Source organism: Scyliorhinus torazame, chromosome 2 (assembly GCF_047496885.1).
Source record: "Scyliorhinus torazame isolate Kashiwa2021f chromosome 2, sScyTor2.1, whole genome shotgun sequence".
Classification (NCBI taxonomy): domain Eukaryota; kingdom Metazoa; phylum Chordata; class Chondrichthyes; order Carcharhiniformes; family Scyliorhinidae; genus Scyliorhinus; species Scyliorhinus torazame.
This window is the reverse complement of record NC_092708.1, coordinates 85,114,236-85,139,288: the sequence shown is the minus strand read 5'-3', so window position 1 is coordinate 85,139,288 and position 25,053 is coordinate 85,114,236. Positions and strand designations below refer to the sequence as shown.

Sequence of the window (25,053 nt, the reverse complement as noted above, 5' to 3'; positions counted from 1 at the left end):
TTAAAAATACACAATTTCCGATTCCTTCCTATAAGATACACATTTCTGCATTGTTACTGATGGTTTAATCTCTTCCAACAGATATTTGATAGTGGAGTGACTGTCACAGAAAGTATTGCTGTGGACTGGGTAGGCCGCAATCTGTACTGGGCAGACAACATTCTTCAAACAATTGAGGTTTCAAAGCTGGATGGCAGTCACAGAACTGTACTAATCAGTGATAATATTACAAACCCCAGAGGATTGGTTTTGGATCCCAGAAATGAGTAAGACAAAAAAAAGCATTTATGTGTTATAGAAGAGTTATATTTGGAAAAGAGCTTTCATTTACATTATATATGACTTCCTTCTAATGAAAATTTCAAGTTGAGAAGAACCTTCAGGCCTCAAATCACTTCCCATACATTCTACAATGTTTAAGAATATAAAGACATGGAGTTGAATTTTAGGGACCTCCACCTTGTATTTGAAGACAGGATTGAGGGCATGTAAAGTGAGTTGCCAGTCTGCTGACTCTTGCCCATCCACTGACCTGCTTTCCTGTTTTTTATTACTTTATCATAGTTACAAAGCCAGAGCTCAGAGAGTGGACAGGGGCAAACCCCTAACCCAGCTCCTTGCCTGCTCCAAACAACAATTCAAATTGAATCCAATTCATGGTCCCCACAAGAGAGACATACCAGATCCAGGCATTACACCTGATCTCATGCTAAGGCCAATTGAGACCCATAAGACCAGCCAATTGGGCAGCACGGTAGCACAGTGGGTAGCACAGTTGCTTCATAGCTCCAGGGTCCCAAATTCGATTCCGGCTTGGGTCACTGTCTGTGCGGAGTCTGCACATTCTCCCCGTGTCTGCGTGGGTTTCCTCCGGGTCCAGTCCAAAGATGTGCAGGTTAGGTGGATTGGACATGATAAATTGCCCTTAGTGTCCAAAAAGGTTGGGTGGGTTTACGGGGATAAGGGGCGTCATTCTCCGCCGGCGGGAGTCTCCGTTCTGCCGGCGCCCGGGGGTTTCCCGACGGCGTGGGGCTGCCCCACAATGGGAAACCCCATTGACCGACCGGCGTTACGGAGACTCCCGCCGGCCGGTCAGCGCAGAAATGTGGCGGGGCGGGTAGGAGAATTTCGCCAAGGTGTGGGCTTAAGTGGGGAACTCTTTCCAAGGGCTGGTGTAGACTCGATGGGCCGAATGGCCTCGCTGCTGCATCTCCCCGAGAACTCTCCGATACCCCTTCGGATCAAAATTTGTTTTTTTAAAAAGGGGCTGGTTTAGCACAGGGCTAAATAGCTGGCTTTTAAAGCTGACCAAGGCAGGCCAGCAGCACGGTTCAATTGCCGTACCAGCCTCCCCAAACAGGCGCCGGAATGTGGCGACTAGGGGCTTTTTACAGTAACTTCATTTGAAGCCTACTTGTGACAATAAGCGATTTTCATTTCATTTTCATTTCATTTAATTTCTTTTGCACTGTAAATTTTATGGTTCTAAGTGCACAATTAACTGCACTTAAGGGCCTTATTCTGCCACCGCTGAAATTTTTCAGTCTGTGGTTTAAAGTGGGGGCAAGGCAACCAGCAGGGCAGCGTTCAGGCCTAACATACGATGAACGTCTGAGGATCCTGGGATTATATTCATTGGAGTTTAGGAGGTTGAGGGGAGATCTAATAGAAACTTACAAGATAATGAATGGCTTAGATAGGTTGGAGGTAGGGATGGCCTGGATGGATTCCTCCATTGTCAATGTATGGGTGCACCTAGCCCCTGGAATCTGCACCAGATGTTCGCATACCTCCCACGGAGGTTCCAGCATCTGTTACCTTACTGATGACCCCAGAGCATGCTCAGCATTTTTGGATCCTTCCACAATCCTCCATATGTTGGTGGCTTCAGCTGTTTGTAAGCTGATTAACTGTGTTTGTATTTTGTGCAATAGGCTGCGATCCCAGATCTACTGAAGTATTCATACCCACCAATGTGAAAGTACCAGCACTGGTGGAATGTGTGGGAAATGATCATAGAATTCGTAGAATCATAGAATTTACATTGAGTCTGAACCGGCCCTTTGAAAGAGCACCCCACTTAAACCCACACCTCCAGCCTATCCTCATAAGCCCACCTAACCTTTTTGGACTCTAAGGGGCAATTTAACATGTCCAATCCGCCTAACATAATATTATAATAGAAATCAAGGAATGCTTTTTTGAAAGTCTCAGCCGGTGTGAATCAATCATTATTAACCAGTGTAATTTTGGTATCAGACAGAACCATTTAAAAGCTACAAAGAACCTATATTTAATTGTACAAGACTGTGGGCACAATCTTCCAGCCACATCCGGCCGGAATCAAGGCAGGGCTTGGCTGGTAGTTCCTGGAGAAGCCCCCCGCCTGGGATTCCTGACGTTCGTTGCGCCTTGCGGGTTCGAACCAGATCTCGCTGAGATGTTGTAATCAAGGATGGGACCCAGTCTCTCATGGTTAAGTGAGTTTAACCATTAGCTGTGCCAATGCCAGATAGAACGGCTCCACAGCATCTATCGGCCTCATCGAGGAGACCCTAACCAAACACCGATTAGTACTAGTCCACACAAACGGGGACTTGACGTACTGACACTTGAAAGGAGTGGGGGGGGGGGGGGAAGACATAGGAGCAGAATTAGGCCATTCAGCCCATCGGATCTGCTCCGCCATTCAATCATGGCTGATATTTTTTTATCTCCATTCTCCTGCCTTCTCCCCCTAACCCCTGATTCCCTTATTAATCAAGAACCTATCTATCTCTGTCTGAAAAACACTCAGTGACTTGGACTCCACAGCCTTCTGTGGCAAAGTGGTCCACCACCCTCTGGCTGAAGAAGTTCCTCCTCGTCTCTGATATAAAGGATCGTCCCTTCAGTCTGAGGCTGTGCACTCGGGTTCTAGTTTCTCCTACTAATAGAAGCATCCTTTCCACGTCACTCTATCCAGGCCTCTCAATTTTCCGTACGTTTCAATGAGATCCCCCCTCATCCTTCGAAACTCAATGAGAACAGACCCAGAGTCCTCAACCCCTCCTCATATGACAAGTCCTTCAATCCAGGGATAATTCTTGTGAACCTCCTCTGGATCCTCTCCAAGGCCAGCACATCGTTCCTTAGAGCCCAAAACTGCTCAATATATTCCAAATGGCTGCTGGGTGGTCGGCCTCTGGCGGGGTGGCACCCTGGCACTGCTTGTGCCACCCAGGCACTTTGGCACTGGCACCCTGGCAGTGCCATCCGGATGCTGCTCTGGCACTGCTGGGTACTCAGATGGCACTGGCAGGGGCACTGCCAGGATGCCAGTCTGGTAGTGCCAAGCTGGCATTTTGCCCATGCTGAGGTTCGGGCCTGGGATGCCCTGCCGCTCTGTGGTGGGTGGTGGGGCGCGGAGGGGGGGGGGGGGGGGGGGGGGGGGGCTGGTGGGGGCTGGTGGGGGCTCGAGGACCCCAACAGGTGAGTTGGGGCATCGGATGTTCCAGGGAGAGGAGGATCGAGAGATAGGGACACCATTTAAAAATGGAGTCCCGATCCCTTCCTGCACTGTGGAGCTCTGCTCGCCGGAGCTCCTTAGTGCATGAAATGATGCTGAGTGCGGCCTCGGCAGGGTGATGGTCGGGGGGGTGGGGGGGGAGTTCTCCCGCCGGGGCTCAAAATAGCAACAGAGTGCCATTAGATAGCAGGGCCATTCCCGGAACTACAAGCTCCAGGAATTACCCCCGTAATCCCGCCGAGAACGGACTCTGTTTTTTTAAGGTTAGATCGCGCCCTGTATCTCACCAAACAATCTGAAACTGACTCTTTCTGCAGAATTCAACACCTGTCCTTAGGAAGTGAAAAGCATCCACTTTCAAACAATTTGACTGTTTAGCAGACTTGCACTACAAATGTCTTCTGGCTTCCCTCGTTTTGTCAATATAGGTCTTGCGGATATTTGGTAACAACCCACACGAAGGATTTTCCTCCAGTTCCATCAAAGTTTAAAAATAAATAAATTTAGAGGACCAAATTATTTTTTTTTAAATTAAGGAGCAATTTAGCATGGCCAATCCACCCAGCCTGCTTTTGGGTTGTGGGGGTGAGACCCACGTAAACACTGGGAGAATGTGCAAACTCTACACCGACAGTGACCCGGGATCGAACCCGGGTCCTCAGCACCGTGAGGCAGCAGTGCTAACCACTGCGCCACCGTGCCGCCCAACTTCCATCAGAGTTGTGGCCGCAGATTGCGAGAAGCTGCGAGGGGATTCCTGGCGCTGATTAAATTTGTGTTGAGTGTTGTAGGTAGTGGAGAGGTGTTCTGTGTACTAACTATAGACAATAGAATCTTCCTTATTTGATTTGTTTATGGATAACGTTTGCAAAGCCATCATTTATTGTGCATCCCTATTGCCCTTGAGAGGAAATCCTGGCGAGTTGCTAGCGCATATTGGTCCACCTGTGTATTCAGGATTGTACAGAACCTCAGATGTGATAAATGTGTTATTCCTGATCAAACCTTTTGTTTTCAGTGACAAGGATACCTTTGTTCAATACTTGTTTGTCTCAGCTTAATCAGCCAGTTAAAAAACTGAAATGCTGTGAGGCGGCAAACCATGCTACTTCTGATTTGATAGGAAAGATTTGCATGTCTTCATTTGAAACATACTCATTCCAATTTAGCCACAAAGAACATAATAATGGACATTTATGCTCTATGAACCAGATTGTCTAGAAGAGGTGAAGTGACAAGAAGCCATCAATATAATAATCAGCAGCAGTTGCTGATGGCCCTGGGGAAAGACAGGGAACACAAATAAATTCCTCTGATTTTAAACTGATTCCATCAATTTGCCTTTGCTTTGTAGTACTCATCTAATGTTCTGGACAGACTGGGGAAGGAACCCACGAATTGAAAAGGCCAGTATGGATGGCACATTACGAACTGTCCTCATAAGTAATAAAATCTTCTGGCCCAATGGTTTAAGTATTGACTATCCAACTGAACTACTTTACTTTGCTGATGCATATTTGGATTATATTGAATACTGTGATTACAATGGAAACAACAGGAGACAGGTTTTAGCCAGTGACTTGGTAAGTAAATGAAGTGCTATTTGCCTGTTACTTTGAAAAAAACATCTTCTTCTACAGAATGCATAGAGTTCATATCAAACGCTCAGTAATTAGATGTTGTTTTGTAGGTCCTGCAACATCCACATGCCATTACCATCTTTGAGGATTTTGTTTATTGGACTGAAAGACGATCTAACCGTGTTATTAGAGCAAACAAGTGGCATGGAAAGAATCAGACTGTGATGATCAGTAATTTAAATCAGCCACTAGGAATTGTTGCTGTTCATTCTGTGAGACAACCATCTGGTAGGTTAAAAATTAAATTCATACTTTTCTAATAAAAGACCTATGCAATTGTGTATCTTTGGAATGTCATGTCATGGATCATAGTAGTATTTTGATGGGCAGCACGGTAGCACAGAGTCTGCACGTTCTCCCCGTGTTTGCGTGGGTTTCCTCTGGGTGCTCCGGTTTCCTCCCACAGTCCAAAGACATGCAGGTTAGGAGGATTGGCCATGATAAATTGCCCTTCGTGTCCAAAAAGATAAGGAGGGGTTATTGGGTTATGGGGTGAGGGCTTAAGTGGGTCGATGCACACTCGATGGGCTGAATGGCCTCCTTCTGCACTGTATGGGCGCGATTCTCCACTCCCACGCCGGTTGGGAGAATCGCCTGGGCCGCCAGAATTTCCGGGGCCGCCGGTCCGACGCCCTCCCGCGATTCTCCCAAGCGGCGGGAAAGGCCCGGTCGAGTTTTGTGGGCCGCAGGCCGGAGAATCGCCGGAGACACCCAAAATGGCGATTCTCCGGCACCCCCGCGATTCTGAGGCCCGGATGGGCCGAGCGGCCAGGCCAAAACGGCGGGTTCCCCCCGGCGCCGTCCACACCTGGTCGCTGCAGTTATGGGCGGTGCGTGAACGCTGGGGGGGGGCGGACTGTGGGGGGGCGAGGGGGGATCCTGCACCGGGCTTCACCTGCAATGTGGGGTGGCCCGCGATCGGTGCCCACCGATCGTCGGGCCGTCCTCTCTGAAGGTGAACCTCCTTCCTTCCGCGGCCCCGCAAGATCCGTCCCTCATCTTCTTGCGGGGCGGATTTGGACAGGACGGCAACCACGCATGCGCGGGTTGGCGCCGGCCAACCCACGCATGCGCGGATGACGTCCGTTATGCGGCGCCGGCCGCGTCGTCTATGCAGCGCCGCTTTTACGCGGGCGACAAGGCCTGGCGCGTGTAGATGACGCGGCCCCGATACGGACCCATTGTCAGGGCCTGAATCGGTCGGGACCGGGGCCATTCCGCGCCGTCGTGAACCTCGTGAAATACTCACGACGGCGCGGCCACTTTGGCGTGGGAGTGGAGAATCGCGCCCAGTGTTCTATGTTTAGGATCGTGTAGATTGTGCTTTACATTTGACATCTAGTTGTCCAGCTAAACGGACACTGAAAGTAAAGCGACCCTGTTGTTAGTCAAACAATTTCTACCAATAGAAAATAACATGTATACAATTTATCTCTGGTAACTCTCAGCTTAATTGCTGGCCAGGATTTTGTCAGGCTTATAAGGGTCTCGTTCACCAGTCGGAGCCAGTTCCATGGGGACTGGGGCAAGGCCCAAAGGAAGCAAACACCTTTCAGGCAGTTAATTTGCCACTGTTGAACCATCCCTATGATTGAGGTCCTGCTCATCGAGAGCTGCCGGCCAATTAGAGGCCCGTAGCTAATCATTGCCACCAACAGGACTTCCGGTGACGGCGGGCGGGAGGCGGCCGCACAATGGAGGGCTCCCGTTCGGGAACAGCATTTTCGGGGCTTTAAGCCCGGTCCCAGGGTCCACGGAGGCGGCAGAAGCAGGGAGAAGGCACGGAGGAGGCACAGTGAAGACACAGGAGGAAAATAAAAACAAAGAAAAATGTTGAGGGTGAGTAAAAAAACGGCCGAAAAAAAAACAGCTGAAGGTCCGTCGGGGAGTGGAAAGGTCACCGCGGGGTCACCAAGGAAAATGGAGGCTGGAGCACCAGGGAAGGCCGCGCTGCTTATGGCTGAAGAAATAACTAAGGTGATGGCTGCGGAATTTGAAAAGCAGTTGGCGCAGATTGCGAAATGCATGGAGACGGTGAGGAAGGAGATGAGGGAGGTTTTGAGTGCGCTGGTAGAGGAGGCGGTTTCCCCGGTGATGACGGCGGTGGCGAGCGCAGTGGCGAAGGTGCGAGAGCAAGGGGAGGCGCTGAAGGAAGTGGGGGAGACGTTATTGCAGCACGGTGATCAACTTGCCTCGATGGGGAAAGAGATGCGGAAGGTGATGGATACTAACAAGGATCTGCGAGGAAAAATGGAAGACCTGGAAAACAGATCCAGGCGACAGAATTTGAGGATTGTGGGGCTGCCCGAAGGAGTTGAAGGTCCGAAGCCGACTGAGTATTTTGCCGCGATGCTGGCGAAACTATTGGGGGAGGGGGAGGATCCCTCCCGATATGAACTGGATCGGGCTCATCGGTCGTGGAGGCCTGTACCAAAGCCGAGTGAGCCGCCAAGGGCAGTGACTCTGTGCTTCCGTAGGTACAGTGTGAAGGAGAAGGTCCTGAGCTGGGCCAAGCAGAAACGGGTGGTGCAGTGGGCTGGAGCTGGTATACGTGTATACCAGGACTTTACGGTGGAGTTGACAAGGAGGCGGGCTGCCTTCAACCGGGTGAAGAGGGCACTGTACATTAGCAAGGTGCGGTGCGGCATTGTATATCCAGCGAAGCGGAGGGTGACTTACAAGCTCAGGGGCTTTTATTTTGGAACGGCGGAAGCAGCGGAGGAGTTTGCGAAAGCAGAAGGACTGTGGCAGAACTGACAAACTGAGGAATGGCCATGTGCCGATGTAACCTCATGACTGTATTTTCTTCTTTTTTGTATCACTGCGCGCGGGTGTAGAGATTAAAGGAGCCAATGTGGTATATATTTGGACAAGGGAAGGGACGGGACTTTCACTCGAAATGAGAGTTCTTTGGGGTGTAGGTGGAGATGCGGGGTTTGTGTGCTAAAAGGGGATCTTTGGACTTTCCTAGGGCCGGGCAAGTGGGAAAGGGACCCGGGCGGGGGCCCCCACGCTGGCCGGTTTAAGCCGGCCAGTGAACGGGAGTGAGGTGGGGGGAGGGTCTGCGGCCATCGGAGCCTGGCAGAACAGGGTCCGAATGGTCTAGCCGGGGTGGAAAGTTGGGGGGAAGGAACCGAGGTTGGGAGGAGGAGTTTTACAAGAGGCAGTGGACGGGAGGAGCTGGAGACCTGGAGGGGGGGGGGGGGGGGGGGAGCTGTGTAAGATTAAGGGTGACTACGGGTAATCCCTGATTCCTTTTTGTCATTTGTTTATGTAAACATGTGGGTTGAGGTTTGGGGGTTGGTGGGTAGATGGGAATGTTGTTATTATGGGGACTGACATATCTTGCTGATTATTGTTTATTGGTGATGGATGTAAATGTGGGAGAAAATGTGAAAAAGGAGAATTTAAAAAAAAATCATTGCCACCAACACCAGTGCACCCACACAAGGCGGGACCCCCAGGTCACTGATGAGTGAATGCAGAGTTAGTGGGGGAGAGGAGGGGGGCCTGGGAGAGGGGAGTTGGAGGCGAAGGAACAGGGGTTCTTTCAGGGGCCAATCCCCTGCCCGATGCCGGATCAATCAATCAGGGGGGAAAATATATGTAAGCAAAAACAAGACAATGCCACCAGCAGCTCTGACAGGTTTTGCTGGGTGGCCTTCCCAGGGCGCAAAAGACCCACATGGCCTCCATGTAATGCCAGAACCACCAGTAGATAGCTCATCATTGAACCTAGTTGATATCCCGCTGCTGGCTGGGAATCCAGCATCAGTTACTTCTGTCCTACAGCTTAATTGGGATTTATCTGTTATTGAGAGACTGATGCAGGGCCTCTCCTACGATCAAATGGTTCTGGCCGCCATGGCTCCCACCATGATGGACTGCCGAAAGTTCAGCCCAGCTGTGTGTGACTCCTCAGACAAGTCAGATATGATTTAGTAGAGTTAAAAGTTAAAGTTGCAAACATTAAAAGTCAATTTCAGATCACATTCGCTCATTTTTTCTTGGCTAATATTCTTCCCACTTCTCCTTTCATGACCAGATTGCTATCATAAAATGCATGTAGTTTTCTCACCAAAGTTTATGCCCTAATCTAAAATTCATGCAGACTGTAAATATATTTAAGAATCAAATTTTAATTGTAAATTGGACTGACACGTGTGATAGCTCATGAAAGATTCTGGATACCTGTATGTTTTGTCCCCCAGCTTGGAATCCATGTGTGTCCAATCCCTGCAGCCACTTATGTCTACTTTCAGCATCGGCTCCTGGATTCTATTCATGTGTCTGCCCCTCAGGCTGGAACCTGATGGCAGATTTGAAACATTGTGCAAAAGGTATTTTATTCCTATTTATCTCTTAAAAAGCGCAACAGTAATTCAGTAATCGTTATCATATCTAGTTGTGTAATATAGAGGCAATAATTAAGACTTTGAACCATATAAAGTAACAAAATGATTCCCAGGTCTCTAAAATCAGGAGGGAAATTGTAACGTATTTGTTCCTGAAGCTATGAAAGGATGGAAAGATTGTGGTAGAGGGTTCAGTATTCTTCTCAATTAATTGAATCTCAACATACAGAATGAATACAAAGTAGTAGAAAAATGAGCATTTGATTTCTATTTTGGGAGGCACATCAAATTTGTGGCCGGCACGGTAGCACTGTTGCTTCACAGCGCCAGGGTCCCAGCTTTGATTCCCGGCTTGGGTCACTGTCTGTGCCGAGTCTGGGTTTCCTCTGGGTGGTCCAGTTTCCCCCCACAAGTCCCGAAAGACGTGCTGTCAGATAATTTGTACATTCTGAATTCTCCTTCTGTACCCGAACTGACGACTAGGGGCTTTTCACAGCAACTTCATTGAGTGTTAATGTAAGCTTACTTGTGACAATAAAAATTATTATTATTATTTGTGCCACCTACTTCTAGTGGTACAGCTTCAGATTTCTTTAATCCTGAATTAACCCTGTCTGGAAATATTGTTCTGCTCCTTATAAATTAAATAAATTGGATGGATCTGGATAATCTCTTCTGATAAAATTGGATATTGAAATGGCTTCAGAGATCATGGGCGCGATTCTCCGACCCCCCGCCGGGTCGGAGAATCGCCGGGGCTGGCGTGAATCCCGCCCCCGCCGTGTCCCGAATTCTCCGCCGCCAGAGAATTGGCGGGGGTGGGAATCGCGCCACGCCAGTCGGAGGGAATCGCGCCGGTCGGCGGGCCCACCCCTGGTGATTCTCTGGCCCGCGATGCGCCGAAGTCCCGCCGCTGCCAACCCTCTCCCGCCAGCGTGGATTCAACCACCTTTTGAACGGCGGGAGCAGGCGGCGCGGGCGGGCTCCGGGGTCCGGGGGGGGGGCGCGGGGCGATCTGGCCCCGGGGGATGCTCCCATGGTGGCCTGGCCCGCGATCGGGGCCCACCGATCCGCAGGGCCTGTGCCGTGGGGGCACTCTTTTTCTTCTGCCTTCGCCATGGTCTTCAATATGGCAGAGGCGGAAGAGACCCCCTCCCCTGCGCATGTGCGGGGATGCCGTGAGCGGCGTCTGACGCTCCCGCGCATGCGTCGCCCGGCGAAGACCTTTCGGCGCCGGCTGGCGTGGCGCCAAAGGCCTTTCCCATCAGCCGGCGGAGCGAAACCACTCCGGCGCGGGCCCAGCCCCTCAAGGTTAGGACTTGGCCCCTAAAGGTGCGGTCTCCACACCTTTGGGGCGGCCCAACACCGGAGTGGTTCCCGCCACTCATTACGCCGGACACCTCTGCCCTGCCGGGTAGGGGAGAATCCCGCCCCATCTCTCTGCCTTTTACAATAGGAATCCAACATTAGTGCTCAGTAGTTTAATTGCCTGTTGGATTTAACTGTTACTGCTTGAAATTGTGTTCTCTCCGATCCTGTTATCTCTGCTAGTGTTTATTGAAAGCTCAAATTTCATTTTGGCTTGCACTATTATTCTCATGCTGTAGAGGCTCTCACCTAGAATGCAAGAACTCTTGCTGCACATTGAAATAATTCCAATTTCTAAGTCAGTTTACTTTTGAAATTGTGTTCGTATTTCTCCTCTGGGAATTACTTTCAACCCCTTATGATCCATTCACTAGGAAGACATGCAAAAAGATGATAAAGTTTTTTATTCCTTTGATTACCTGCACTTTCATTGCTGTTCCAATTATATCCTGGGGAGCATTGTAGATAACAGCAAATGTTGAAAATGTATTTGCTGCTGAAAGATCTGGACTGATTGCTTAATTGATATGTTTGATCCTCAATAGCAGTTTAGTGATAACTTAATCCCTGTTGAAAATGTAAACTACTTGCTGCCAACAATGATTTTCAGCATGAAGTTTTTTCTTGGCTTGCCCAAAGCTTTATTACAGTCGTGTTAGGTACAAATTCATAAGAACACAATCTTAAAAACTCATTAGGATATGTTTCACATGATGGGCTGGATTTTTGCCGAGTCGGGGAACCCTTTTAAATATGGTAGATGGGTCCCAATTGCAGGATTCCCAATCCCATTCTTGCGGTTTCTGATTTTCAGGAGTGCCTTTAAAAGATGCTGCCTGGTTTGGGTCATCATTCCGCACCCTGCACTACAGACCTAGCCAGCTCCATTGCCGGGATAGGCATGTCCAAAGCCTCCATGATTTTCATGGAGTTGGACCAGCTTTTCAAAATGTCATGGTTCAAGGCACCTCAGAGATTTCATGAACCATAGTCTGCCGAAGGGAACCTTTTGAAAGTTAAGTTCAAATGGTCCTCCTTATGCCTTCCATGCCAAACTATTGATCCCCTGTAGCCCCTCATACCTCCAAGCCAAGGTATGCCTACCACCCAGCCCCAACACCTGCTATTGCCCCATGCCATTCACTGCATAGAAGCAATGAATGCTGGGCGGGATTTTCCGATAAGGGCTACATGTTGACGCCGTTGTAAACACCGGAGCGTTTTACGACGGGGTCATCTGGCCGCTAGCAGCAGTGATTCTGCGGTGCACAGGGGGCCAGCATGGCACTGGAGCGCTTCAAGCAGCTCCAGCTGCCGATACGGGTGCCAGTATGGGCAGCGCGGGTCCGCACATGCGCATGGGTTGCCATCTCCGCGCTGGGCCCTGGGCAACATGGCGGAGCCCTACAGGGGCCCGGCGCGACGGAACATAGGCCCCCCCCCCACCCCGGAATTAGCCCACCCCCCGACCGGTAGCCCCCAATCGCGGACCTGGCCACCGTGGAGGCCCCCCCCCCGGAGTCGGATCCCCCCTCCTCCCCACCAGGACGGCTCCTGCAGGCAGAAAACCAAGGTCCCGCCCGGTAGGACCACACATGAACGACGCTGGTGGGACTCGTTTGAACCCGGCGGGCATTCAGCATTGCCGGGAGGGGGCCACGTTGAGCGGAGAATCGGTGGCCCGGCGTTGGAGTGGCGTCACGGGATTTGCGCCCCCTCCGGCGATTCTCCGACCCAGCGCGGATCAGAGAATCCCGCCCCCTATACTTACAGGATGGGTGAAAAAAAGCTTCAAGAAAGTAATTTATTGATAACTTTTACTTTCTTTAAAAAAGCTCATTTTTACAGCAGCCCAATATAAGTGTCAATCCTCCAGACCTTTCAACCTATCAATAGCTGAAAGTATAAACATTTGAAACCTTTATCTTGTGTAAATGAATAAACAATGTGAAATTGTCAGCATAGATCAGAGAACCCATGCTGTCAATCAAGAAGTGTTTCCCCTGGGATGCACGTGTTTCAAAAATCTAATGGATTTCTGGACTCTCAACTCAGCCTCATTATGTGATTAATGTCTGAGATTACATCAGCAGGGATCTTCTGTTGTTATATCTCTCTTTTGGGAGAGCCTTAGATTATTATAAGATTTTTTAATTTACTCAAGAATTTGAAAGTATTTTCGTTTATCATTTCTAGTTGAACAGCCGTTCCTAATTGTAGTGAGAGACAGCGTCATCTTTGGCATTTCTCTAGACCCTGATGACAAAACTAGTGATGCCATGGTTCCTATTGCTGGAGTCAATAATGGTTACGATGTTGACTTTGATGAAGCAGAGGCACTATATTGGATAGAACATCCAGTAAGTACAGATTGTTCTCTTCGGATTGAAAGAGGTAGAGATAACTTGCAATTGGAAAGTGATGACAAATAAGTGCTGTTCAACATGCTGTTTGCACTACTGGACTGAATTTCTTTCATATCTGCTGTGCACTTTATGCTCCTGAGTTGGCTGAGGCCAAATCAATAATCATTAACCTATGTTGCTTTAGTAAATTAGCCATTACCACTTCTGCTAATTTTCCTCCCTTACATTGCCGGAACCAGTAACTCATAGAAGCTGGTTCCCCCGATGTACTTATCACTCACTTATAAATTATGTGCACAAGAAGATATAATTTAAGGGAAAATCCAACGTTATAACAGTGGGCGGGATGTTCTGGTCATTCACACTGGTGGGATCTTACAGTGCTGCCGATGGTGCATCCTTGCCATGGGTTTCACAGCAGCGAGAAGTCTAAATCTTCCGCTCTAATCCGCTGCGGGAATTGTCGCAGGCGGAACAGGGAACTTGACGGACAAGCAAAAGGTCCGTTAACCTTGGGCGGGACTTGAGAATCCCATTCTGTGTTTATAATACTTGCAGTATTTTTATTGTTATTTTACAGTGGCAGAGGGATTCAGTTTGCACTTTTGTCTGCGGTGCCGTGCTGTGACGATGGCTAAGCAGACCTGTATTCTTGTGTGTGGTTTAGCATTATTTTCCTGGTCTTGTGTTTTTGTGTGTATCGGTTGTTGTGGACTTATTCTGATTTCACAGGAACATTACAAAGTAAATTATGACACCGAGCTGCATAAGGAGAAATCAGGGCAGATGACAAAAAGCTTGGTCAAAGAGGTAGATTTTAAGAATTGTCTCAAAGGGGGAAAGCGAGGTGAAGAGGTGCAAGGGGGGAGTTCCAGAGCTTGAGGCTTAGGCATCTGAAGCCACCAATGCTGGAGCAGTTATGTTTAGAAATGCTTAAGAGGCCAGAATTGAGGGAGTGCTGATATCTGTGAGGGTTTCTGATTATGGGCGGGATTCTCCGCTCCCAGGACTAAGTGCCCACTCCATCGTGAACGCCGTCGTGTTTCACGGCGGCGCGAACAGGGCCCGGGCACGACCTATTCTGGCCCCCATAGGGGGCCAGCACGGCGCTGGAGTGGTTCACGCCACTCCAGCGTCCTTACGTGGCCCCAACCCGCGCATGCGCAGTTGGGGGCAGCCCATTCCCGCGCATGCGCAGTTGGGCCGCGCCATCCTGCGCATGTGCGGGGAACTTTTTACGCGCGCGGCCCCTCACCAACATGGCGCCGGTGTTCTGGGGCCACGCAGAAGGAGGTAGGCCCGGGGGGGGGGGGGAAGGCCCGCCCGCCGCTCGGTGGGCCCCGATCGCGGGCCAGACCCCATCGGAGGCCCCCCCTGGTGAAGGAGCCCCCCTCACCCCCCCCACAGGCCACCCCCCCCCCCCCCCCAGCATTCCCGCAGAGTTCCCGTCGGCAGCGACCAGGGGTGGACGACGCTGGAAGGAACCTGTCATGTCGTAGTGGCCGCTCGGCCCGTCCAGGCCGGAGAATCGCTGCTCGCCATTTGCGCGCGGCGCTTGTTTCGGGGCGGGGGGTGTGGGGGGTGCAGGGGTCGGGGCAGCGTTGCGTGATTCGCGCAGTGCCCCAGCGATATTCCCACCCGGCGTGGGGGGGGGGAGAATTATGCCCTATATGTTTGCTTTTGAGGCTCTGGTTACGGTCAATTATCCAACGGTTCATTTGTAGGATTAGTTTATCAAAATGCCTTGCTATTTCCTGTTTATATTTTTGCCCTTTTCTACTGGTGCTGTGTTTTTTCTCTTTCATTAATGTCCTCTGTTATGATTTTTTTATCTCGGGGTATGTGGTGTTGTTTATTGTTTTCTGTCATCTACACTGATCTTATCTCCTCATCTCTGACATAATGTGAGGAGAACCATATTGTTAACAACTGAGTGAAATTAAGGTCAAGGGACTAAGTTACTCTGCATGAATTGATTTTTTTTCTCAAGGATGTATTTTGATATGAAGGTTTCATGGCCTAAATTTGAGTGGTATATGCACCTCCCATTAACAGTACTTGAAGCTCGGTAATGCCTTCCCCTCACTCAGATCTGATGTGAAAATTGTATTTTGTATGTTTTTTTGTGCTACTCCAAAGACATCTGATAATCCTAATGTCAGCTTCTCTAAATGTGGGTTGTGGCATGATTACTAAAGTTGCAGGAGGGGGTAAAGCAGCTCTGAACATGCATTGTTTGGAGGATGTTAACTGTATCCAGCAATCCTGCTTTAAAATCCTTCTCAGTGTTGTGAGAATCTGTTTCAACAAAGGTAGCCTTGATTTAACGATTTAGGAATCCTAAGAAGTGAGGACTAACACATGCATGATGGTCTGATAAGCCTATGGAAGACAGATTCCCTAACTTCGCACAATGCTTAGTTTATGGTTCTATTAGAGAAAAGCACGCAATGGAAATAGATGGGCTCTCCCTCCTGTAATACTTGGGTTTAGAATAATCATCCCCTGGCAACGAGAAATAGTATAGTTGGAGGAAAGACAGTCCTGATCTATTGCCAGGTGGATGATTTGTTTTTTTCAGAGTACGAGGCATTATCAGCTATTGAGTGTATGAAGGAAGGAGTTTGCTAATACGGGCTTATGTTTTGGACCTAGTGAACTGTTTCTAAGTACTTAGGAGGATTTAAGGATTTCCTTCTTTACGAGTGTGCCTAGAATCACACTAGTAAGAAGAGGATTTGTAAGTGTGGAAGAAACATTAATTATTTCCCCTCGGCTTCTGAGATTGTGTGAGTTTTCCTTACTGTGATTTATGTTCTTTTAGGGAGAAATTCACAGTGTAAGGTCAGATGGAACTAATAGGACCATATTTGCACCAGCTTCGACTATTGGTTCCCCAATGGGCTTGGCTTTTGATTGGATCTCTATGAACCTTTACTATACCAATTTTGAACAACAATCCATTGAGGTCAGTACACTTTCAATTCATTCTTCCCTGCATTGAGAAAAAAAAGGTAACTTTTGGCATAGCAAAGCAGGAAAGTATGGTATATTTACAAAAGCAGATAACTGTTTCTACCACATTTCATTTAATTAAGTTTATTTTTATGAAAGTAATTTATTATTCATTATATTTAATTTTGTCCCGACCTACATATTATGATGCAAATGATATTACTTAATGTAAATAAATGTTGATACCAATTAGTAGGCTGTAATGGTTGGTTGGTTCAGTTGACTAGATGTGGTGGAGTGTGGTGGAGAATAGTGCCAACTGTGCAGTTTCAATCCTTGTTCCAGCTGAGGTAATCTACTGCAGATGCGGGAGATGTGAAATAAAAGCAGGAAGTGCTCAAAAAACTCAATAGGGCTGGCAGCATCTGTGGAAGGGAAACAGAGTTAACATTTTGAGCCCAATGTGATTCTTCTTTGAGAGATATTCTTGGGGCCTTTCTTCTTGCCTTACCCCATAATGATATCATGGCATTAGCCATGATTAGCACAACTCAGTCTACCTTGTACACTACATGAAGAGAGAGAAAATGCATCTAACAGACTTCTGGATAAATTATGCCTTGCTTTTCTGTTTGTGGCATTTACAACCGCTCATTAAAATTTGGCTTTCTTCACCATTGTGACACTGGAAAATTTTATACTTCAATTTAGTATTTCAAAGTTATAATAAACCTTAATTTGTGCTCACAAGAATATCTGTGAAAGAAGGCTGCCTGCTGGGTCAAATCTAGCCCACAGCGAACTAAACCGATTGTAAACAAATTTGCAAGGTAGTGCAATTTGAATAATTAACAGACACACTCATCACAGCTTTGGTTTTATGTCAATGCCTAGTTTAATGGAGAAGATGTGGAAGGTCTGGCTAAAAGGTTAAATTTGAAGGAATTTGGCTACATATAAATAATTTGCTGCATGAGATGGGCCGAATGGCCTCCTTCTGCACTGTAAATTCTATGATCCTATGAGGGGGCAAGCACTGTAAAGGATCCAAGTAGATTTTAATATTCTGTCTACCTTTTCCAAAGGTCGGGGAATGGGTTAAACCGAAAGATGTATCAGGCAGAAATGAAATGAAATGCAACAGAGACACAAAGCTGATTCCGCACATCTCTTCTAAACTTTGCCGCTCGCACCTTATACCTATGTCCCCTAGTAATTGACTCTTCCATCCTGGGAAAAAGCTTCTGACTATCTACTCTGTCCATGCCCCTCATAATTTTGTAGACCTCTATCAAGTCACTCCTCAACCTCTGTCATTCCAGGGAGAACAAACCGAGTTTATCCAACCTCTCCTCATAGCTAATGCCCTCTTCTGCACCCTCTCCAAAGCCTCCACATCCTTCTGGTATTATGGTGACCAGAATTGAACACTATATATTACAAGTGTGGCTTAACTAAGATTCTATACAGCTGCAGCATGACTTGCCAATTTTTAAACTCAATGCCCTGGCTGGTGAAGGTAAGCATGCCGTATGCCTTATTGACTACCTTCTCCACCTGCGTTGCCACTTTCAGTGACCTGTGAACCTGTACACCCAGATTCCTCTGCCTATCAATACACTTAAGGGTTCTGCCATTTTCTGTATATTTTCCACCTGTATTAGACCTTCCAAAATGCATTACCTCACATTTGTCCGGATTAAACTCCATCTGCCATCTCTCCGCTGAAGTCTCTAACCAATCTATATCTGCTGTATCTCCTGACTGTCCTCATCGCTATCCGCAATTCCACAAACCTTTTGTCATCTGCAAATTTACTATTCAAACCAGTTGCATTTTCCTCCAAAGCATTTATATATACTACAAACAGCAAAGGTCCCAGCACTGTTCCTTGTGGAACACCATTAGTAACAGCCCTCCATTTAGAAAAGTATTCTTCCACTCCTACCCTCTATCTTCTTGCCAGCTCACCTCTGATCCCATGTGACTTCACCGTCTGTACCAGTCTGCCGTGAGGGACCTTATCAGAAGGCCTTACTGAAGTCCATGTAGATGACATCCACTGCCCTATCTTCAGCAATAATTTTCATCACTTCCTTGAAAAACTCGATCAAGTTAGTGAGACACGACCTCCCATTCAAAAAACCATACTGTCTCTCGCTAATATGTCCACTTGCTTCCAAATGGGAGTAAATCTTGTCTTGAAGAATCCTCTCGAATAATTTCCCTACCACTGACAGAAGTCTCACCGGCCTGTAATTTCCTGGATTATCCTTGCGACCCTTCTTTTTAAAAAAAAAATATTTTATTCAAGATTTTTTGGCCAAACAAAACAGTACGTAGTGTTTCTTTTAAACAACAATAAAGCAATATAAATAACAGTGGCCAGTTTTAAACAAATAAATAAATAATATATGAACAGAAACATAAACAAAACAAAACTAAATGGCAACTGCCTTGTCAAAAATAGATACTCTCCAAAGATACAATCCAACAGTCCAATATACAATTACCTATAACAAATGTCTATACATATACAATAACATCCCTGAGAGTCCGTCCGATTCCTCCCCCCCCCCCCCCCCCCCCCCGGGTTGCTGCTGTTGTCTTCTTCTTTTCCATTCCCTCTATCTTTCTGTGAGGTAGTCGACGAACGGTTGCCACCGCCTGGTGAACCCTTGAGCCGAACCCCTTAATACGAACTTAATCCGTTCTAACTTTATAAACCCTGCCATGTCGTTTATCCAGGTCTCCACACCGGGGGGTTTGGCTTCCTTCCACATTAACAATATCCTGCGCCGGGCTACTAGGGACGCAAAGACCTAAACATCAGCCTCTCTCGCCTCCTGCACTCCCGGCTCTTCTGCAACCCCGAATATAGCCAACCCCCAGCTTGGTTCGACCTAGACCCCCACCACCTTCAAAAGCACCTTTGCCACCCCCACCCAGAACCCCTGTAGTGCCGGGCATGACCAGAACATGTGGGTGTGATTCGCTGGGCTTCTCGAGCATCTCGCACACCTATCCTCTAACCCCAAAAATTTACTGAGCCGTGCTCCAGTCATATGCGCCCTGTGTAACACCTTAAATTGTATCAGGCTTAGCCTGACACACAAGGACGATGAGTTTACCCTATGTAGGGCATCAGCCCACAGCCCCTCCTCAATCTCCTCCCCCAGCTCTTCTTCCCATTTCCCTTTCAGCTCATCTACCATGATCTCCCCCTCGTCCCTCATTTCCCTATATATGTCCAACACCTTACCATCCCCCACCCATGTCTCTGAGATCACTCTATCCTGCACCTCCTGCATCGGGAGCTGCGGGAATTCCCTCATCTGTTGCCTCGCAAAAGCCCTCAGTTGCATATACCGAAATGCATTCCCTTGGGGCAACCCATATTTTTCCGTCAGTGCTCCCAGACTCGCAAACGTCCCATCTACGAACCGATCTCTCAATTGTGCTACCCCTGCTGTTTTGCCATGCTCCAAATCCCCCATCCATTCACCCCGGAACAAACCTATGGTTATTTCTTATCGGGGACCGCACCGAGGCTCCCGTCTTTCCCCTATGCCGTCTCCACTGCCCCCAAATTTTCAATGTAGCCACCACCACCGGGCTTGTGGTGTATTTCTTCGGTGAGAACGGCAACGGTGCCGTCACCATTGCTTGTAGGCTAGTCCCCCTGCAGGACGCCCTCTCCAATCTCTTCCACGCCGCTCCCTCCCCTTCTCCCATCCACTTACACACCATTGAAATATTGGCGGTCCAGTAGTACTCACTTAGGCTCGGTAGTGCCAGCCCCCCCTGTCCCTACTACGTTGCAAAAATCCCCTCCTCACTCTTGGGGTCTTCCCGGCCCACACAAAACTCATAATACTCTTCTCGATTCTTTTGAAAAAAGCCTTCGTGACCACCACCGGGAGGCACTGAAACACAAAAAGGAATCTCGGGAGGACCACCATTTTAACCGCCTGCCCCCTACCTGCCATTGACAGGAACACCATGTCCCATCTCTTAAAGTCCTCCTCCATCTGTTCCACCAACCGCGTTAAATTAAGCCTATGTAATGTACCCCAATTCTTGGCTATCTGGATCCCCAAGTACCGGAAGTCCCTTGTTACCTTCCTCAACGGTAAATCCTCTATTTCTCTGCTCTGCTCCCCTGGATGCACCACAAACAACTCACTTTTCCCCATGTTCAATTTATACCCTGAAAAATCCCCAAACTCCCCAAGTATCCGCATTATCTCTGGCATCCCCTCCGCCGGGTCCGCCGCATATAACAACAAATCATCCGCATACAGAGGTACCCAGTGTTCTTCTCCCCCCCTGAGTACTCCCCTCCACTTCCTGGAACCCCTCAATGCTATGGCCAGGGGCTCAATCGCCAGTGCAAACAATAACGGGGACAGAGGACATCCCTGCCTCGTCCCTCTGTGGAGCCGAAAATAATCAGACCCCCGTCCATTCGTGACCACGCTCGCCATCGGGGCCCTATACAGCAACTGTACCCATCTGATATACCCATCTCCAAATCTCCTCAGCACCTCCCACAAATAATCCCACTCCACTCTATCAAATGCTTTCTCGGCATCCATCACCACCACTATCTCCGCTTCCCCCTCTGGTGGGGGCATCATCATTACCCCTAGCAGCCTCCGTATATTTGTATTCAGCTGTCTCCTCTTCACAAACCCAGTTTGGTCCTCATGAACCACCCCCGGGACACAATCCTCTATCCTCATTGCCATTACCTTGGCCAGAATCTTAGCGCCCACATTCAGGAGGGAAATGGGCCTGTAGGACCCGCATTGCAGTGGGTCTTTTTCCTTCTTTAGGAGGAGCGATATCGTTGCCTCTGACATAGTCGGGGGCAACTGCCCCCTTTCCCTCGCCTCATTAAAGGTTCTCATCAGTAGCGGGGCCAGCAAGTCCATATATTTCCTATAGAATTCCACTGGGAATCCGTCTGGTCCCGGGGCCTTCCCCACCTGCATGCTCCCAATCCCTTTCACAACTTCCTCCGTCTCAATCTGTGCTCCCAGTCCCGCCCTCTCCTGCTCCTCCACCTTAGGAAATTCCAGCTGATCCAGAAAGCACATCATTCTCTCCTTCCCATCCGGGGGCTGAGCTTCATATAATCTTTCATAAAATGCCTTGAACACTCTATTCACTCTCTCCGCTCCCCGCTCCATCTCTCCCTCCTCATCTCTCACCCCCCTATCTCCCTCGCTGCTCCCCTTTTCCTCAGTTGGTGGGCCAGCAACCTGCTCGCCTTCTCCACATATTCGTACTGTACACCCTGTGCCTTCCTCCATTGTGCCTCTGCATTACCCGTAGTCAACAAGTCAAATTCTACATGTAGCCTTTGCCTTTCCCTGTATAGTCCCTCCTCCGGTGCCTCCGCATATTGTCTGTCCACCCTCAGAAGTTCTTTCAACAACCGCTCCCTTTCCCTACTCTCCTGCTTTCCTTTATGTGCCCTAATAGATATCAGCTCCCCTCTAACCACTGCCTTCAGTGCCTCCCAGACCACTCCCACCTGAACCTCCCCATTATCATTGAGTTCCAAGTACCTTTCAATACACCCCCTCACCCTTAAACACACCCTCTCATCTGCCAATAATCCCATGTCCATTCTCCAGGGTGGATGCTGTTCTTTTTCCTCCCCTATCTCCAGGTCCACCCAATGTGGAGCGTGATCCAAAATAGCTATAGCCGTGTACTCCGTCCCCGTCACCTTCGGGATCAGTGCCCTTCCCAAAACAAAAAAGTCTATCCATGAATAATCTTCGTGGACATAGGAGAAAAACGAAAACTCCTTACTCCTAGGTCTACTAAATCTCCAGGGGTCTACTCCTCCCATCTGCTCCATAAAGTCCTTAAGCACCCAAGCTGCAGCCGGCCTCCTTCCGGTCCTGGACCTTGATCTGTCCAGCCCTGGGTCCAGCACCGTATTAAAATCTCCACCCATTACCAACTTCCCCACCTCTAGGTCTGGGATACGTCCTAACATACGCCTCATAAAGTTGGCATCATCCCAGTTCGGGGCATATACGTTCACTAAGACCACCGCCTCCCCTTGCAATTTGCCATTCACCATCACGTATCTGCCCCCACTATCCGCCACTATAGTCTTTGCCTCAAACTTTACCCGCTTCCCCACTAGTATAGCCACCCCTCTGTTTTTTGCGTCTAGCCCCGAATGAAACACCTGCCCCACCCATCCTTTGCGTAGTCTGACCTGGTCTATCAGTTTCAGATGCGTCTCCTGCAGCATAACCACATCTGCCTTAAGTTTCTTTAGGTGTGCGAGTACCCGTGCCCTCTTTATCGGCCCATTCAGCCCTCTCACATTCCACGTGATCAGCCGGGTTGGGGGGCTCTTTACCGCCCCCCCCCCCCCCCCCCCCTTGTCGACTAGCCATCTCCTTTTTCAATCCAGCTCCTCACCCGGTTCCCACGTAGCCGTATCTCCCCACACCGGCGCCCTCCCGCCCCGACCACCCCACCCCATACTAGCTCCCCCTTCTCCCCAGCAGCAGCAACCCAGTTAACATCCCCCCCCCCGCTAGATCTCTCACTAGTGTAATTGCACCCCCCATGTTGCTCCCAGAAGTCAGCAAACTCTGGCCGACCTCGGCTTCCCCCCGTGACCTCGGCTCACACTGTGCGAGGCCCCCTGCTTCCTGCTTCCCTTTTCCCGCCATGATTACCATAGCGCGGGAACAAAGCCCGCGCTTGCCATTTGGCCCCGCCCCCAATGGCCGGCGCCTCCAGCTCCTCATCCTCCCTCCCCCACGACATGGGGAAGAGAGAAAAGTTACAGGGTCGCAGGATTAACAACTTGGGAAATCACCTCTTCCCCCTTTTCCCCCCCTTCACCCCACATAATCACCCCACCACTTTTTCCCAAACGTTCTTTTTCTAGCCCACTTATTCCAGTTTCTCCTCGACAATAAATGTCCACGCCTCTTCTGCCGTTTCAAAGGAGTGGTGTTTCCCTTGATGTGTGACCCACAGTCTTGCCGGCTGCAGTATTCCAAATTTAACCTTCCTTTTGTGCAGCACCGCCTTGGCCCGATTAAAGCTTGCCCTCCTCGCCACCTCCGCACTCCAATCTTGATCACCGCGTTCACCCACCTACTGCTCCGAGTTTTCTTTGCCCATCTGAGGACCATCTCTCTGTCCTTATATCGGAGAAATCTCACCACTATTGCTCGAGGAATTTCTCCAGCCCTCGGTCTTCGCGCCATAACTCGATAGGCTCCCTCCACCTCCAATGGGCCCGTCGGGGCCTCCGATCCCATTAACGAGTGCAGCATCGTGCTCGCATATGCCCCGACGTCTGCCCTTTCTGCACCTTCGGGAAGACCAAGAATCCTTAAATTCTTCCTCCTCGCATTATTCTCCAGCACCTCCAGCCTTTCCACACACCTTTTGTGTTGTGCCTCGTGCATCTCTGTCTTCACCACCAGGCCCTGTATGTCGTCCTCATTCTCAGCAGCCTTTGCCTTCACTTTGCCGAAGCTCCTGCTCCCGGGTCTTTTGCTCCTCCTTTAGCCCTTCAATCGCCTGTAATATCGGGGCCAACAGCTCCTTCTTCATCTCCTTTTTAAGTTCTTCCACGCAACGCCGCAGGAACTCTTGTTGGTCAGGGCCCCATATTAAACTGCCTCCTTCCGACGCCATCTTGCTTTGTGCCTGCCTTCCTGGCCGCTGCTCTAGAGGATCCACCGCAATCCGGCCACTTTCCTCTCCTTTTTCCATCCGTGTCCAGGGGGGATTCCCTTCTGGTTTACCGCACAGTGTTTTTAGCTGTTAAAATTTCCGTTGGGGCTCCTATTAAGTGCCCAAAAGTCCACCGGGAGCTGCCGAAACGTGCAACTTAGCTGGTCATCGCCGCACCCGGAAGTCCTTGCGACCCTTCTTAAACAAAGGAACACAATTAGATATTCTCCAGTCCTCTGGGATCTCTCCTGTCGCCAGTGAGGATACAAAGATGTTTGTCAAGGCCCCAGCAATTTCCTCCCTTACCTCCCTCAGTATTCTGGGGTAGATCCCATCAACAGACTCTGGGGACTTATCTACTTTAATGTTTTTCAAGACACCCAACACCTTTTGTGACCTCAATGTGACCCAGACTCATCATCCACCAAGTCTTTCTCTTTGGTGAATACTGATGCAAAATACTCATTTAGTACCTCACCCATTTCCTCTAGCTCCACTCATAGATTCCCTTACATGTCCTTAAGTGGGCCAACCTATTCTCTGGCTACACTCTTGCTCTTTATATACATATAAAAATCCTTGGGATTTTCCTTAATCCTGTTTGCCAATGACTTTTCGTGACCCCTTTTAGCCCTCCTGGCCCCTTGCTTAAGTTCCTTCCTAATTTCTTTATATTCCTCACGGGCATCATCTGTTCCCAGCCTTCTAGCCCTTTTGGAGTTTCCTTTTTCTTTTTGACAATATCCCTAGTTATCGAAGGTTCCCAAAATTTGCCATACTTATCCTTCTTCCTCACAGGAACATGCAGGTCCTGGAATCCTATCAACTGACATTTGAAAGCCTCCCACAAATCAGATGTTGATTTGTCCTCAAACCTCTGGCCCCAATCTAGATTCTTCAGTTTCTGCCTAATATTGTTATAATTAGCCTTCCCCCAATTTAGCACCTTCACTCGAGGACTGCTCTTATCTTTATCCAACAGTATCTTAAAACTTACTGAATTATGGTCCTGGTTCCCAAAATGCTTCCCTCCAGAAACTTCAAACTCTGGCCGGGCTCAGTCCCCAAGAACAGATCCAGTGCGGCGCCTTCCCCAGTTGGATTATTTCGATATTGTTTCAAGAAGCCCT

General features: G+C 49.0%; 1 protein-coding gene across 2 annotated transcripts in view; it reads left to right on the top strand.

Moving 5' to 3' along the window:
• LOC140389267 (low-density lipoprotein receptor-related protein 2-like) overlaps positions 1-25,053 on the top strand; it is a 533,746-nt gene that overhangs the window by 280,531 nt on the left and 228,162 nt on the right. For both annotated transcript variants that reach the window (XM_072473460.1, XM_072473452.1), the window contains 6 exons: positions 82-266; positions 4,863-5,091; positions 5,199-5,376; positions 9,360-9,488; positions 13,068-13,231; positions 16,062-16,205. In XM_072473460.1, the coding sequence (XP_072329561.1) occupies positions 82-266; positions 4,863-5,091; positions 5,199-5,376; positions 9,360-9,488; positions 13,068-13,231; positions 16,062-16,205 (1,029 nt within the window). The remainder of the gene's footprint in view (positions 1-81; positions 267-4,862; positions 5,092-5,198; positions 5,377-9,359; positions 9,489-13,067; positions 13,232-16,061; positions 16,206-25,053) is intronic.